General features: G+C 38.3%; 1 protein-coding gene across 1 annotated transcript in view; it reads right to left on the reverse strand.

Annotated features, from left to right (window-relative positions):
* KAT6B (lysine acetyltransferase 6B) overlaps window positions 1–17,882 on the reverse strand; it is a 184,531-nt gene that overhangs the window by 51,958 nt on the left and 114,691 nt on the right. Inside the window, 4 exon segments of the mRNA XM_057531181.1 lie at window positions 2,402–2,534; window positions 5,718–5,799; window positions 6,027–6,142; window positions 15,483–15,591. Coding sequence (XP_057387164.1) covers window positions 2,402–2,534; window positions 5,718–5,799; window positions 6,027–6,142; window positions 15,483–15,591 — 440 coding nt within the window.

Consider the following 17,882-nt stretch of genomic DNA (forward strand, 5'->3'; position numbering starts at 1 on the left):
CTCTAGTTAGAAGTAATTTTAACTCAAATGGAAAATTTATATAAATAGAATTTGGTTATATCTATAAATTAGTACTTTTTTTTTTTTTTAAAGAAAACATTAAAAGATACCCTCTTCCACTTAGCACTTTATGCTTAGGATGATAAGATAACCAATAATACTCTCTAAGTAGAGGAGACAATTAGTTACAGCATAAAATACTGCTGAAAAAAGGACAACAATAGCAAAAAACTGAAGAAATGATTAAAGAAAAGCTACAGCGGGTCAGACATGACATGGAAAGTCTGGTGAAGAAGCAGCACATTTACCATGGTCATTATCAGACACTTGGCATCAGAATCTTTATACACTGGTTCTGACTGCTATTTCAGTTCATTTGATGCTGGTTCTGCCCATACAGCTGTGTGCTCAATGGAGACCGGGGGTCACTCCACTAGCACAGCTGCTTACAGGAACGGCAGCTGCCTGCCCTCACCTCAGGCTAGGGCTTGGAAAGCTACCCATTTTGCAGCAGAATTTTATTCAACAGAAACATTTGCATGTGAATTATGGCAGTGCTGGGGCCCAAGAATGGAGCTTAAAAATTATCAACTGAGCTGAAGGCTAGTAATGACGAAATGGAAGCCTGAAAATGATATGATCTTGAATTATAAAAATATCTTAAATAATTACAAATAGAAGAGCATAGCTTAGTGGTCATCCTGTACACAGAGATTTAATGAACAATTTCAGCAGTCAGCTAAAGGGGCGGCCGGCACAGATCAACAGAGTGAGCTACTAGGCTCATCCGAAGCAGCTCAACCGCCAGGAGCTGCACCCAATGCCACCGAGTCAGCCAAATCAGGTTAGCGCTAGAGATCTCCAGTGTCACAGTGAGAGTTACCAATAAACTACTCATCCAGGCTAAAATGTTTCACATCAGAATGCTACATTTGGACTGTATCTGGAATCGATTGCCCAGAAAGGATAATATGCTTATAAAGCATGTAAAAAGGAAAACTCCCTAGACTGTCTTAAAAATTCCTAAGCTCAAAGGACAATTTTGGACAAACAAAAGGTTAGGATTGGTGCCAGATGCAATTTTCAGCTGTGTCCTTTGTTTAGAAAGTTTATATCCTAATTTGGTTTTTTTAATTGGGCCCTGAGGATACAGTCCCATTTCGGGAAAAATGCTTACACTGGATGAATGCAAAAACATATAATTTCTACTTCAAATGATGCTAATATGAAAGATTTTATTCGTGAATAGGTTTCATGTTTGCCTCTAGAAATTAACACAAATTCCATATTAAGATGTCCACCAGTTAGAAGGTTTTCATAACGTTTCACAGAACACTCTAGAAAGGAGCATGCATTTTTCTATTTCTCCTTTGGGAGATAAAGGTGCGGGACGATACTGTTTTTCTGAGAGCAGGTAATAAAGTGAATTGCTTCAGATAAAATTAGGGGGGGAAGAGTAAGCAAGTGAATTAGACACCTGGTGTTTCTTCACTGTGTGTGCAGAGCTCTATTCATTTCTACATCACAGTGACCCTTTCACTAAGCCTAAAGAGAAGGGCAACGGTCTTATTGATAGAGCTGCTTCAGATATGCAAGTCTACTGATTTCATTTCTAAACATCTTACCTAATGCTGACAGTCAGTTCTATACTCTATATAGGTTAAAAAAAAATACATCCATTTCTCCTCTTATCTTTTCTCTACTTCTCCAAGTAACTCCTGCTAAATGTTCTACTTGGCTTTAAAGGCATCTATGTGGCAACAGGCTAGAGGAAATGGGGCTATCATAGTAGAACTGCAGGCTACTGCAAATATATTATTCTGTCTGTATGTTTGCACACATGTGCACATACCAAATGGTCTTGTCTAACTCTTTGGAGGCAAATTAGGACAGTCATTTGCAGGTTTCTTAGAAGCTCCTATTTCAGTAAAGGGATCTTAAAAAGTTGTAATACTAAATTAGCACCAGAAAAGAGAAGTATTTTTCTAAAACGTTATCTGGGGCAACAAAAGAGAGTCACTAGAGATGTGAACAAATCCCTCTCTTGTTTTAAAAACCCCCAGAAAAAATATTCATATAAGTAACCTCTTCTAATGTTCAGCCAATAATAAAGTAGACAGAATAACTGTTTCCAGTTCTTACATTCTGCTTCTATCCTGCTGCTTGAAAAATGTCACTTAGCATCACAGATACTGCCAACAGAAGACCCTGAAATGCCAACTGTAATTTAAAATGTTATTTTCAAAAAAAATTTCCACAGCTTATGCAAAAGGAGAAATATTCCTCATCCCTTGAGTTTGTAAAAATGATACTAAAAAGATAATGGAATCTAAGGGGGTTACAATCAACTATATCTTAAAGCACAACATAAAAGATTTCTTTTGATAAGATCTCAACCTACAACAATCGTTGCTTTAATTTATTTTTCGGTCGTCCAATGGGTTTTGCATATCGTCGTTTTATTTGTGCAGCTTTCTCATGAAGTAGTTTTCTTCCCTTTTTCTTTGGTCTGCAGACTTGGCAAATCCACATCCCTGAATTAATATATATATGAGAAAAATATTTTAATGTTTGATTTTAGGAGAGAGATTAAATATAAACTGCAGCTGTTAATAAGCTGCCCAAGGATGCCTGTATGCAGAACTTGACCCTAGAAGATGGATCACTCCCTTCTGTCATTCTCCTCAGGAAGCTGTCATTAAAGGTCAATTTCCCCAGGGTCAAGGTGCTGAGAGCAGAGGGCTGACCCATCTCAGAACTCTTCCAATAGGCTTTTCCCAACATGTCACCAAGCTTCCCTCGACCATGTAAAAACACATGAAAACCCAATCTTGTCAGATATTATATATCTTTTGATTTGAGGGAGACATTTTCAAGTCAATTGTTTTTTTGAAACTTCTGGGGAAAAAGTATTTGTTTTATCGTCTCTTTTTGAAAATTTTCTAACTAAATAAATTATAAGATATAGTTTTTAAAAGTAAAACAAAATGTTTAAGTACTATGGAGCTACAATAATTAAAACTATGCACCTGGCATATGCAAGCAGGTCAATGGATAAGAATTGAAAGGCCAGAACAACTGAAAAGTTTAGCATATCATGAAGGTTGTATTTCAAATCAGTGGGGAAAGGATGAAACGATTCAGTAAGGGGTGATAGAACATACAGCTGTCTATCTGGAAGGAAAATAATTATTTCCTATCTTTTATAAACACAAATTCTAGGCAGATGAATATTATATGGCAAAATTAAATGTTACAAGCACCAGGAAAACTATGTGGATATTAATATAATCTAAGCATGACTGACATGTAAGACTGAAGCCATAAAGAAAAAGATTCATGGATTTGACTACATAAAAATATAAAGAGCTTCTGCAAATCAGTAAGAAAAAAGTGAAAACCCCAATGGAAAAATGATTAATGAATAAAAACAGGTGCTTTACAAGATGATATACAAACAGCCAATAATCAAACACAAAAAAAGTTCAATTTCACTATTTAAAGAAAAAAATCATCAGACATCTTTTTTCTGTTACCTAATTGGTAAAAATTTTGAATAATAACACTGTATTACATTGAATCTAAGATACCACTGACTATAAGATGCATCTGATTTCAAAGATGTTAAAATGGTTTTTTAAAAAGTGTGTCTTAGATTCAATGAAATATAGTAATAGTGAGTGTTGGTCATTTATACAGGGAAGCAGGTATTCTCATACACTGGTGGTTGGTCTGAAAACTGACAAACCTTTCATGTACATAATCTTTGATCCAGCAATTCCTCCCGGAGGAATTTATCTTAAGGCAATAATTGTGGATGGAAAAAATTTGAAACATTTGTAATATCCAAAATAGAGGATTGGTTAAATAAATTATTCTTTTCTTTACATGGGGTTGCAAAATCAATTATGTTCAGGAACCACCCAGGTATAATATATGTGACTGAAGCAAGCTGGAAGGTAAGGCAACAGGTAGCAGTGAGACTGAGGCAGAATGGGGCACTGACAATTCAAATTCAAAATTTAAAAAATATTGCACCAGCTCTTCTGTAACACAGTTAAGAGAAGTCTTTAAAAAATATAGAGAGAGGGCTTCCCTGGTGGCGCAGTGGTTGAGAATCTGCCTGCTAATGCAGGGGACACGGGTTCGAGCCCTGGTCTGGGAAGATCCGACATGCCACGGAGCAGCTGGGCCCGTGAGCCACAACTACTGAGCCTGCGCGTCTGGAGCCTGTGCCCCGCAACGGGAGGGGCCGCGATAGTGAAAGGCCCGCGCACCGCGATGAAGAGCGGTCCCTGCACCGCGATGAAGAGTGGCCCCCACTTGCCGTAACTAGAGAAAGCCCTCGCACGAACCGAAGACCCAACACAGCCAAAAATAAAGAAATAAATAAAGTAGCTATAAAAAAAAAAAATATAGAGAGATATAGATAGATAGATGGATAGATAGATAGATAGACAGATAGATAATCAACAAAACATTTCTGTGGCCCACAGTCACCAGGTTTGTAACCCCTGCTCTATGTACTATGGAGTTCTACACACTTATTAAAAAGTATGTTTAGGAGAACATTTAATGATGTGGGAATGTGAGAAGCTATTGTTAAGAGGGAAAAACCATAAACATGTACAGAATGTTCCATTTCTTTTTAAAGGGGTGGGTGGGGGCAGGGAAGGAATTTCTGATTTTTTTTTAATCCCTTTTTGTCAATCTATATTTTCTAAATCTTTCACAATGAAAATGTATAAATTTTGTAATAAGAACTCAAAGTTATTTTTTTTTTATATAATTTCCTTTAGTTTCTTTTTTTTTTTTTTAATTTTATTTATTATTTATTTATTTATTTATTTATTTATTTATTTTTGGCTGTGCTGGGTCTTCGGTTCGTGCGAGGGCTTTCTCTAGTTGCGGCAAGTGGGGGCCACTCTTCATCGCGGTGCGGGGACCGCTCTTCATCGCGGTGCGCGGGCCTTTCACTATCGCGGCCCCTCCCGCTGCGGGGCACAGGCTCCAGACGCGCAGGCTCAGCAGCTGTGGCTCACGGGCCCAGCCGCTCCGCGGCATGTGGGATCTTCCCAGACCAGGGCTCGAACCCGTGTCCCCTGCATTAGCAGGCAGACTCTCAACCACTGCGCCACCAGGGAAGCCCCAAAGTTATTTTTAATGTTTAATATATTATCATATGAGAAAAAGAAGGCTGAGCTTGGCTGACTACCTGATAAATAGAAAAGAAAATCCATATTCTATATGGATATACCCATGTAAGATAGTTCAGATCCTCATGTTCAAAATTATCAACTAATGGCCAAGAAAATGGTGATGGCTCCTGTCATAGGACTTTTCTGGAGTCATCATTATCACCATCATCGAAAATAGGTAATTTCTTACCTCTGAACACTGTACTGAATAACATGGAGAGTACTCTAAACTTTTGACCTACCTAATCTAAACTTATTCTAATAAGGGAGTGGTTTCAGGAGAGGAATGGTCTTTTTAGTCCTGTGTCTGAATTAGAGTATTTATTATATACATTACCCCCAAACTAAATGCTTTTACACTTCTCTGCTCACAACCTGTGCCAAACCCACAAGTATAGGGAAGGTAGGAGGGATGAAAAAAACGCTTAAGGAACCTGTATACTTCTGAGCTGTCAGACATTAGGACAAGGCTAATGTGACATAATAAAACACATTTTTTAATATGGTTTAAAAGTTCACCTTTTGGCATTCTGGAAAGTGGGGGATCACAGCACTCCATATGGAATCCTCTATCGCAGGAGTCACAGAAAAGCATATTATCCTGCAATATAACATATTAGAGACTAATTGAGACTGAAGTCAACTGTAAAAGGCCACAAATTCTTATGTTGTCCAATTAACAAAAATAAAATATAAGGAAGGAGCACCACGATCCCTGTTGAAATGTATTTAAACATTTAAAAATAGCAACAACCTACAAAAATGAAAAACCTTAACACTGAAAACTAACAATTTACCTGGAGACAGACTACTGAGAGCAATACTTACTGCATTTTTGCCTTGGATTCTACATGCACTGCATGTCTTGCATTCGATGCACTGCCACCTTAAGGCCTTTACGTTTGTTGTTAATTCAGGACAAAATTTCAAACAGGATGGATGTCCTGTAAGAATAAAAAGCAAATTGCTTTATGGGACTGGTGCCTTCAATTTTTTAAACTCCCGTTCCCTAATATTTAATAGATGGTGATGATGCCAGCCAAAGAACCTTAGGAACTTGAAAGTGCAAAAAGATCAAAGAGGGAATTCCCTGGCAGTCTAATGGTTAGAACTCCGAGCTTCCACTGCAGGGGGCATGGGTTCGATCCCTGGTTGGGGAACTAAGATCCCCCGCAAGCCACATAGTGAGGTCAAAAAACAAACAAAAAACTGTATCAGAAAAAAAATATATATATATCAAAGAATCCAAATTACACTTTCCTTTCTGTCTCCCCTGCCCCACCCCCATATGTGAGAGAGTGACTGTACAAATGTTTTCCCTAAGAGAAATTTGGGAAATTTACACCAATTCTAATCACAAATCTTGGAGAACTTGAAGATAACGTATGCTCAAGATCATGTTCTCAGGCCTGTGCCTTCTGTTAAATCTCTTGACCTCACCCTCTTCATCGATCACCATCTACTCCGAAGTTTCCTGGCTTGCCAGCCTGCGAGAAGAGTGCCGAAGTTCAAACAATTCCTGCTCTCTGAGTATAATGAAATCTTAAAACAACAGTTAACTAACTAAAAATCTGTGGCTGCTTAACATAATACAACAAACAAATGGAAAAAAGAAAAAAAAATCCAATAGGATACAAAGAATGTCTCATTGCTGGGATACACAAAGAAGAAACTATTGCCATCTTGCCCCTGGGACGCTGAATTTAAAATCTGTAAGTAGGAATAGAAACAGTGAATTTGGAAGTTGCAAGATCCAGGCTAAATGGAATATGCCAAGAAACATACCCTTAGCAAGCGTTCCCCCATTTTTCTGAGTGTTCAGCTTTTCTGCACTGTTTTGGACACACTTTTCATCTAGCAACTCTCACCTCACAGAGGAAAACTGGAGACCCCAAGGGGCAACGCCATTCAAGGAAGCCGGCCAGGCTACGCTGAATAATAGATTGCTCCAAAAGGTTTTGGGGAGTGTGAGCCTAGACTCTTTGGAAGGCAGTTCAGTTTAAAATCTGATGGTCTTTTATCACATAAACCTAAGATCTCCAAGTTTGATTTTATTTTTCTAAATCTGGTCTTAAAACAGTAAGAACGTTAGTAAATCCCATGTGAAAGAACTTATAACCAAGCTGCAAAAGAAACCTGAGGGGTAATAAAAAAAAAAAAAAAAAAAAAAAAAAGCAGATCCTGCAATTTCAAAACTGTTTTATAATTTCCTGACTTTGGCAGGCTCATTGTTTAAATATGTATTTTGGGTTGCTGCCAAAAAGGTCCTCCTCCCTAAAGCTTAACAGGTGCTTCATGAAATTCCACCCACCAGGAGACTTGGCTTTTTGAAGTAAAAACATTCAAAATCAATCATCAATACTGTTAATAAAAGCACACTATTCCTGAATTTAAAAAAAAATCTAAACATCTGTATTTAAGATGTTGAGCAAATAAAATGTTGTCATAGGATTATGACCTCAGGCAGGAGAGACACCCAGGCAGATGCATTTAACCTATGACACTTTTCTTTTACAAGGGCTTCTCTCATTCAAATGAATGTGGGGGGGAAGAGTTTAAATATATAAAAATGGTTATCAATCACCTCTGTCTGCTCAGGAACAGCAAAGACAGCTTGCTTTTCGACTTTAAGAAGTACACTCTGAAGGGGGAGGGGAAGTTCTACTTTGATCAGGTTTTTTTTTCCCCACTTAGGTAGTGAGGGGGGTAAAAACTCAAGTTTTAAAGAACAGCAATTTAAATTCCACCCTTAAAATGGGTCCCATCAGCTTAAAAGTATACCATTTACTTCTCTTTTTTTCTCCCTTTTTATTACTTCCTGTAAGTCATACATCACTAGCACATATGACCTCAATTTCATGCACTAAATTTTTCTCTACATTAAAATCTGCTTTTGTACTTTATAGCTCAATATCCAGCAACTAAGGTAATTCACATCATATTATACAGCTTACTATTTATTCTCACAGATATCCTATGAAAAATACTTTTTAATAATTAATTGTACATTTTGAAAGTTAATGGATTTCAGCCACTTTTAATCAAGAGCAAGGAATATGCTTCCTCTTATTGCTTTCTCTCAAAGTAATATTATATCTCAACTACTACCACTTAAGCTACCCTATCAAATTCTAAAATCTTCAGCCTATCTTTTCTTTAGGCAGCAATCTTACCTTTATTTAGCTCAAGAGAATTGGCCATAGATCCCTTCCAGCTCTAAATTTCTATGATTCTGTAAAGGATGCTGAGGGATGAAGAAACATTTCCACTTTACTTTCTCACGGCCAACTTTAAAGTAACACAAAAGACTGTAACTAAACCTTGACATACTACTACACAATCTATAATAATTAGATAAAGGACAACAATACTATTGATAATGCAAGTCCTTACCTCCCATTTAGCCATTCCATAAATTCAACAATTCCCCCTAAAATTTGGGTTCTCTCTGATGACACAATTCAGGGCGGTTTACCTTTCTGGAGTTTGTTTTATTTTTGTGGTTTGCAATTTATCTGATTTGAGAACATAATATATATATTCATTCACTCATTCATTCCTATTACCAGCACATATTAAGCACTGGTAGCTTATAACAGTTTTATCTAGCAAAACCAGAGGAGTACTGTTTAAAATTAAACAAGTACCAGTGAGACCACAAACCATTAGAAATGATTTTTGGAGTAAGTACTATGGGAGAAAAAAAACATGGGCTCTGTAGTAGACAGAATAATGCCCCCCAAAGATATCTATACCCCTATAACTTGCAAATATAGTACCTGACATGGCAAAAGGGGCTTTGCAGACATGACTAAGGGTACAGGCCTTGAGATGGGGAGACTATCCTGAATTATCTGGGTAGGCCCATCTAATCATGAGTACTTAAAAGCAGAAAATCTTCCAGCTGGGTTAGTAAGATGAGATGAAAGGAGGAGGAGAGGTTCAAACTAGGAGAAGGACTCCACCCAGTGTGGGGGAAGCCACACACAAGCCAAGGGATATGGGTGTCCATCAGAAGCAGGGAATGCCATTCACCTGACAGCAAGAAAATGGGGATCTTGGTCCTGCATACGCAAGGAACTGAATTCTGTCAACAATTTTGTGGCAATGTGTTATAGCAGCAACGGAAAACTATGAAAGACTCAAGACACTCGGTCCCTCGGATTGGCTATCTGACCAACCATCTGTCCATCTGAGACACAATGAGGAAAAAGACAGACATTTCAGATCACACAGTCCACCAAGAAAGACAACCATTAGACAAGAATTAGGATGGGGTGGCTTGGAGATATGGGTGAATCTAGCAGGAAGTTAGAGGCAGGTCTTCCTAAAGAAGAGACCCAAAGGGTAAGTGGGAACAGATGGGGCCAGAAGGGGAGCAGGGTGGGAGAAGACGGCATGTGCAGAGGGAGAGGAGAACACGGTGACATTCAAGAAGAGGAAAGAGGTTTGATATAACTAGTGTGAAGGGGATGGTGATGTGCAAAGGGGTCAACAGGAGCCCAATCCAGAAGAGTGTTTTGGGCTTGGATTTTTCCTAAGGTTAACTGGTGGACACTAAAAAATTCTGTGATTAGATTTACAATTTTAAAAAGTAACTTAGGCTTAAGTATATGGAAAATGGATGAGGGGAAAGAGGGTAAAGATTAAAGTTAGGTTATTATAATAGCAGCCCTGAGCAGGTCTGGTGCGGGTTACGGATATACTGAGGATGTAGGATACATATTAGGACGTACAGCCCATGCATTTTTGGGGATTTCTTGCTATGAGAGAATAGGACAGAGGAGGGCTTGTAGAACTGAATGAGTAGCTGGTGGGATGCCATTTGCTGAAACGGGAAATCCCTGAGGAGAAGCAGGATGTTGTCTGTTTGCTAAGATTTCTGTCGTTTCTATTGTGGTGGTTGTTTTTTTTGGGGGGGAGGGAGCAGTGTAAGGTTCATCAGCTGTTTTGGATATTATCTCTGAGGAGCCTACGGGGTGTCAAGTGGAGAAGTTCTGGAGGCATTTGTATCTAACGGTCTGGAACTCAGGAGAAGTTATGAAGCACAGTGAGGAAACAAAGGGCCAAGGACAGAATCCTGAAGAAACTATGAGGGGATGAAGAGAGGCCAGGACGCTCACAAAAGATCTGAAAGAAGTGGTAGAGAGAAAACACAGAGAATATGAAATCACGGAAGCCAAAGGATGAGAACATTTCAAGGAAAAATATTCTCAACAAGTCAAGTATGGCTGAGAGGAATATCTGGTGTGGACTGAAAGATGTCCATTAGATTGTGACCAAAACTTAGAAGGCACCTTTAGATTTTGCTACATGGAGGTCACTGTTAATCATACCAGCATAAGTTTAGCAAAGTAACAGGCCAGCACAAGGCTTCTGCTTCCTGTTACTCTGCTTGGATGGTCAATCCAGCTTTGGGCTTGTGGAGAGTGGGGTTCCCCAACCCTTCTTCCTCCATCCCTGTCTATTCCTCTTTGGAGTCCATCCTGAGGTTTCTTTCTAGTCAAGGGTCTCCTTCCAAACCTAATTATTTCTGTGTCTACTCAGTGTGAAACTGGATGACTAACCAACAAAATCCCTGGGGCATTTTCTCACAGTAACCTTAAGAAACTAGTGATTAAAAATACACACACACACACACACACACACACACACACACACACACTATACACACACCGATATACCCGTATATTGCACCAACAAGCTCACTCTGGGAACAGAAGGCAGGCAAGTTTTGTTCAGGGTTAACACACAAATAAAGACGAACCCAGGAGAGACTTCAGGTCTCCTGAGGGTGGGCTGACATTGGACCCTGTGGCTCTGGCTCCCTTTACTGTACAAAGGTGATCTTCCTGCTCTCCCAGCTGCATCACAGCAGCCTTGCTGTCTCCAGTGTCAATGAGCTTCCACTTAGAATGATGCTGTAATTTTGAACTGTGCACTTATCTTAGATTTGCTAATTTGAAAACACACATGCACACAACTCATCTGTAAGTAAGATTTAACCACCCAGCAATCTGAGCAGCAGACACAAAATTTCATTTGGTATAATATCTAATACTTACGTGAAGCTAATTAAAGATAATTTGGTCTTAATGAGGCAAAGAGAATATAACAGTGTTAATTTCAAAGTAGGCTGATCCATGAAAGTCAAGTAAAATCACTTCCTAGTCCTAACATTTCCATAGACCTGAAGACTATGTAATGAGTCCCACATTTATTTCAGTGCTTCGTATAATCTTTCATCTTTGGGTAATGTTTTATAGTTACTGATAATCTTCATAGCATTATCTCACTGGATCCTCACAACAGCCCTGTAGATGTGGGGTGCAGACGTCATCCTCTGAATTTCACAGATGTCTAAAGCTACAGTTCCATAGCCAGCAAGCAAAGAGGACTGGAACACCACATTTGGGTCTCCTTGTACTATGTACCTCACTTCACATTTTTACTACCTGCAAACTTGAATTATTTTTTTCAAACGAACTTTTAGCAGGAAAAACATAGTTAAAGAATATACTGCCCATTTGCAGCACTGAACCATCTTTAAAAACACAGAAATTTCTAATTGGCTTTACTTTATGATGTAAGCAGAAGGAAACACTTATTACCCAGGTCTATGAAATCTAAGCAGAGTCTAAATGTGATATCATACAAATGGTACTTCAGATAGAGGTGACTAAAAACCTACAGGCACATATGGGAAACACATTTAAGAGTGATCCTCCTTATGGGCTGCCATCTATATTTCCTTTTTTGGGTTTTATACTGCTATGGGTATTTTTTTCACAGAAACATCTTACATTAGGGATTCCTTTGATCATTACAAACAGTCTCAATGCAATCCCAGAACCAGTGGACTCTCTAGAGTGTGAGACAGTGGCCATTTCCATGAGGCCAACCAGGGCTACCAGCCACTCTGTAATTCCCACTTCTGAAACTGAACTGGACCATGACAATGGGGCTCTCACCATTACTGGAGGACACTGCTGAGCCAGCAGTGTCCAGCCTATTTTATTCTTTTTCCCCTATAATCACCAACGTGTCACAACAGAGCATTATAACTACAAAATCCCTCCAAGCTCTCTAAGAAGAACCATATTTTATTTTGATCCTTCTATTTAAAGACTAGCAAATTGCAAAATCCACTCATCTACCAGATGAAGTAAATGTCTACAGTGCATCTCCCTGAGTTAGGAAAAAAAATTTTTTTTGGTTGCGGGGTTGGGGGTGGGGGTGGGCAGGGGCGGTGGGGGGGAGACTAAAGTAGCTAAACTCAGACTGGCACAGTACACTCAAGGGAAGATTAAGTGAACCTTAACACTAGAGCCAGATCATATTGTGGAGTCCAGAGAAGCACTCTGAGCCGTCCTCTATCCTAAACAAAGGGACATGATGACCCCAGGGCTTGAATTTCTGCCATGACCCATATCTCGACTCCAAAGCCTCTAGCTCATTCTACCTGAAGGGAGGAGGCTCACAAAATGACTCTGGATAGAAGCCTCCTAGATAGCAACCGCAATCCATTCTTCTCCATTTGTTAACACATTCTTGGCCGGAGACGTATTAAGGCCACAGGCGTTAGTTTCTGCAAAAATCCCCCAGTCAATAATGTGTTAAAAGAGAAAACGAGATCATTTTTGAAAAGAGAAAACACAACACCACACCTGTACACCCTGGAAAAGTAAGAAACTTCAGGGGGAAAAATATTTCAGCGACCTCCAAGTATAAAGGAAATCAAACCTCTCCTTTGGCAAGTCTTCCATCTGGGAAAGACGAAGGGAGATTGGTTACATCAGAAAATCTAAGATCTACCTGTTTAGAATTACAAGCCTTTATATACCCTGTGAAAGAGGCCTTGAAGTTATGATCTAGGAGATAATGATCTCTTATCAACTCAAGTAAGTGTATCACCAGAGGAAAGGAAAGGAAATATATGAAGGGAACTTTTCTTTCCAGATTTAAGTATGTCTTTAATCTGTCTAGGCGCCCAGACAAATAGATACTCAAGAAATGAAACAGTTAAGGGTGTTTTTAAAGTACCACCTTAAAAACCACAAAGGGTAAACCCTAGACAAGAGAACACCACTAAATTTATCAGGCAGTTACACAAAACAATAATTCATTCAGAATGAGCCTCGTGGGAAAACCCAAAAGATAGCTACAGAGTCAGAACTGATGAGTGAGGCACTACCTCACCAGGATAAAACAAGGAGATTGCAGGATTGAAATTTATTAACCTAAACATACAGATAATGTTTCCATGCCCTTTTGTCACTAGCTATGATACCATGGGCAGGTGAAAGAGTTTTAATGAATCTGTAAAGCCCATCAAAAAGACTGTCAGAAAGCATTTCTCAAGCAGAGTTTGAAATGTCTTATTTCCAAGGCTCTCTCCTCTTAGGTTCTGAGAGCTGCAGAACCATTTAGGGCCTATCAAGTTAAACCTTCACAGGAGGAGGAAGAATCATTACACAACAGTGCCATTCGTCAGTGTGAAACATTTCCTCTATCCAACCATCAAGCAGCTGTCATAAATGATCAGATTTTAAATTACTTGCAGCAATCAAGAAAAATATCAAACATGCCAAACAACAACAACAACAACAAAAATCCCACAACTGCTGACATTTATAACACACTTACCAGAGTTGTTGTAGACCCTATGTTAGGCTATTTACTTGTGTTCTCTCCTTTAACTTCCATACAACCCAAGAGGTAGGTGCCACCATGATCTCTAGTTTTCTAATAAGGAAACCGAGGCTCAGAATGGTTAAGTAACTCATTCAAGGGAGAGGAGTTGTGGCTGCCTCTCTAGGTTGCTCTTCACCACTATACTATACTGACTTCCTAAATGAGAGTATGCTGTCGTGTTTTGCAGATTTGTTGGTGTTTTTAAAGAATTAACTGTAACCAGAGAAATACCTGGTAATTAGTTTAAAAATAACATTTTGCGGAGAAAAGTTTCAGCAGGCTGGGAGAAGAAAATTTGAAGATTAACACAGAGATTAATTTTTAAAAACCCAGTAACTGCTACTCACTCTGTTGAGAGATATATATGTATACACACACACACACACATACACACACGTGTATGTGTGTGTGTGTGTGTATACATACATACATATAACCATATATATCTCACCTGGGCAACTTATCACCTGCTTAACAGGAAGGAAGATTGGCTGGTAAGACAAATTCTTTTAGTGTAAGCACAATCTGAGTTTTAATTTCCATTATAAAAGTGGAGGTGCGGTCTTAAAATCCTATGCTGAGAAAAAGAGGTGACAGCAACCTTGAAAGCACTTTGGGTATTGCAATTTGCCAATGGCCCAGTGTCCCTACCCAGCAATTCCTTGATTGCAACATCACCTTCTGCATAGACCACCCTTTTCCTTTCTTATACTGGGCAATTTGAATTTCTTTCATGCCTGATGACTTCTTGATTCTATCAATGTGGTTTCCAGAATACTGTCCCTCCCTTTCCAGCTGTCACACAGAGCTGGGCTGTAATATTATATTTCACCAGTAGGTGTCAGGACCTGAAACACTATGTATTCCAACTGAAACGTCTTAAATTGAGACTTCAGGTTATAGAAAACTAGGGATTCTAGGTGCATTCAGCATGAAAGTTTAGAATTCTCTACCTTGAATTTACCTGCAACGTAGAATAGTCCACGTTGAATTATCAATGCTGGTATGAAATCAAAGCTTAATTTAAAATATGAATACATGGGCTTCCCTGGTGGTGCAGTGGTTAAGAATCCGCCTGCCAATTCAGGGCACATGGGTTCAAGCCCTGGTCCGGGAAGATCCCACATGCCGTGGAGCAACTAAGCCCGTGCGCCACAACTACTGAGCCTGCACGCTAGAGCCCTCAAGCCACAACTACTGAGCCCGTGTGCCTAGAGCCCGTGTTCCACAACAAGAGAAGCCACTGCAATGAGAAGCTCGCGCACCACAAACAAGAGTAGCCCCTGCTCGCCGCAACTAGAGAAAGCCTGCGTACAGCAACGGAGACCCAACGCAGCCAAAAATAAATAAATAAATAAATAAATAATTTTTTAAGCTTTTTAAAAAAAATTTATTTATTTTATGACATATGGTTTATGTCAGTGTTAATATACTCACACTTCCCCCCCCACCTGCATTTACTTTTTAAATTTAAAGCTTACTCTATTATCAAATATTACTTTAAATAACAGATTTTTTTTCGATAGAGAGAAATCGCATGTAGCTATAATGGGGAGTCACTGTACACACATACACAAAATGCCAACTTACCACTACTGCCACAATCTGCACAAGAGAGGAGTTCTTCTGGTTTCTTTTCACGATTTGATTCTTTTGTCCCCAGACAGAAGCTGCATATTGGAATGGGATCGGCACGGGGCTACGAAAAAAATTAAAATGAAAAAACTGTTAGTTCTCCATTTCAAAATTTAAAACAAAACATTAAAATCAAAAGCTTCTTACATATTTCTTTACCAAAGAAAAACTGCTGAAATAAGGTATTCATATCAACATTTTCTGCTAATAAAAAACCCCTCAAATTATTTGACACTAAAGTATTGCCAGAATAATGCATTTATGTGTAATGTATAAGACTCAGAAGTAATTTTCATTAAGCCAATGAAATCTAAAACCTTTATATATTACACTACCTTCCTGAAATGAACATTAAGAATTCATTTGAAGTCTCAATTGTTCCCGTAATCTATATGCCTACTATAAACTGATTCACCTATTCAGTATTACAGTCTATGAGTATCTTCTAGTCAGACCAGATTGTTTAATTAAACTTTATCAAATGTTTTAGTACAGTTTACTATTATGCATCAATTAAATATTTGACATAAAATACTGGTATGTTAAAAGGTGACATAATAACAGCATTAGAACTAAGCGAGAACTTTAAAATTCTGTAGGATCACTTGAGATGATCAAAAGACAATTAACAAGGCCTTTCTGGCACCAAGGTCTTCAAAAGTAAACCACACCATGCCACACAAAGGAGACAAACTCTCAATCTCTGACATTCCCACTTTCAATAAAAGAAAGAACAAAACATTTGTCTAACCCCCTAGCACCCCTTTAACTCTCACTACGGAAATTGCTTCTAACAATGTATAAATCTGCATACATTTTAGTGCCTCCATTGTTATTTATGACTACCAGCAACACTAGTATTCCCATCCAAATGAAGAGTTGACTGTGTCTACAGATCTGGTCACATTATTTTGAACAGCCAAACTGTATGAAAACTAAAATTTTATTTCATATTCCAAGCTTCACACATGTTGTCTGCTAGCCATCTGAATGTAACTATAATGTATTTATATTTGAATCTCATGAATCAAAAATTTAGGGCAAGAAAGCTTAGTATAATCACAAATTTTTTTAATGTAAATTAAAAAACAAGATTTTGCTAGGCCTAACTTTCTAAATATACATCAGCGTAAAATAAACCTCATTTGTTCAGCCACTCTATTCCAAACGCCTGATACATTGCCTGATGCACAGCAGGCACTCAAAATGTATTTGCTAACTATATAAAAATATATTTGAATATAAATGAAAGAAACATATGCTAGTTTAAAAACACTTATCTCTAAAATAATATTTCAAATGGTAATAATGATTCCAACAAACATCTTGGTTCAATGTGACATGTCATCAAAAACCAGAATTCATCTTATGACCAAGCATTTGCAAAACTGTTCGATATGACTGTTAATTTCATCTTACAATATAAGTGTTCATTATCTTGCCTTAATTTTCAGTTTAATTTGTTCTTTTAATATGCACAGGTTTCACTTTCTGAGGTAACTATGCAAATGCGTTTTTGTAGCCCCAGTTAAAAAGCAGAGTATAAAACACTGTATTAGAAAAACCAAAAAAGACAAGCTACAACAAACTGGTCACTGACTCCAGCCACCATTTTTTAAATGCCAGATAATCAGCACTGCATAATTATGGATCCATAGTTATTACTCGCAACTGCTCAACTGCAGCACCTTGGGAACACTTTTGTTCTTTTAAATAGCAATTAAAAGAACAATCTGGTTTTCAAGTGACAACATTCCCCTGATAGATTCTAGCTAAAACCCAGGCCTTTTACTAATGGGATTCCTGCTTTCATTTGATATAACAATGCTCAAGCCATTGCTGCCATCCTTGCACTGATAAATAATTTACAAAATGTCACATATCATTCATGCAATGAAACAAATCCAAATCTGCAATCCCATTTTTCTTTCCCAGATGAATTTTTAGCTGTAAGAAAGACATGGCCATCAGCCAGCATTCATGCTCATTTTTCGTTTTTAACTAAAGGTAACACAAAGGACAAAGGTTGCTAGTAGTTCATGGCCAGAAAGACCGATGTCCCACACTCTGCTCAATAATAGAAAGCATAGATGATATCACTTCACGCCACACTCAAGTGAGCCCCACCATGCTGATGTATGCTCACAACCATTTCTTTTAGGGATAACTGTCTCACAATACTCTATAAAACCACTACATTATACAGAAATGTCTGCCCTGCTGAATTATTGATAACTCAAAGCACTTTTTGCTAACCTCAGTATAGCCGAGTCTAATTAACTTTAAAAAGCTGTCACTTGTATGAAATGAAACTTTTACAGTAATGCACGTAAATGGGTCACAGAATTATTATGA

The sequence above is a fragment of the Balaenoptera acutorostrata genome, chromosome 16, assembly GCF_949987535.1.
Source record: "Balaenoptera acutorostrata chromosome 16, mBalAcu1.1, whole genome shotgun sequence".
Taxonomy (NCBI): Eukaryota; Metazoa; Chordata; class Mammalia; order Artiodactyla; family Balaenopteridae; genus Balaenoptera; species Balaenoptera acutorostrata.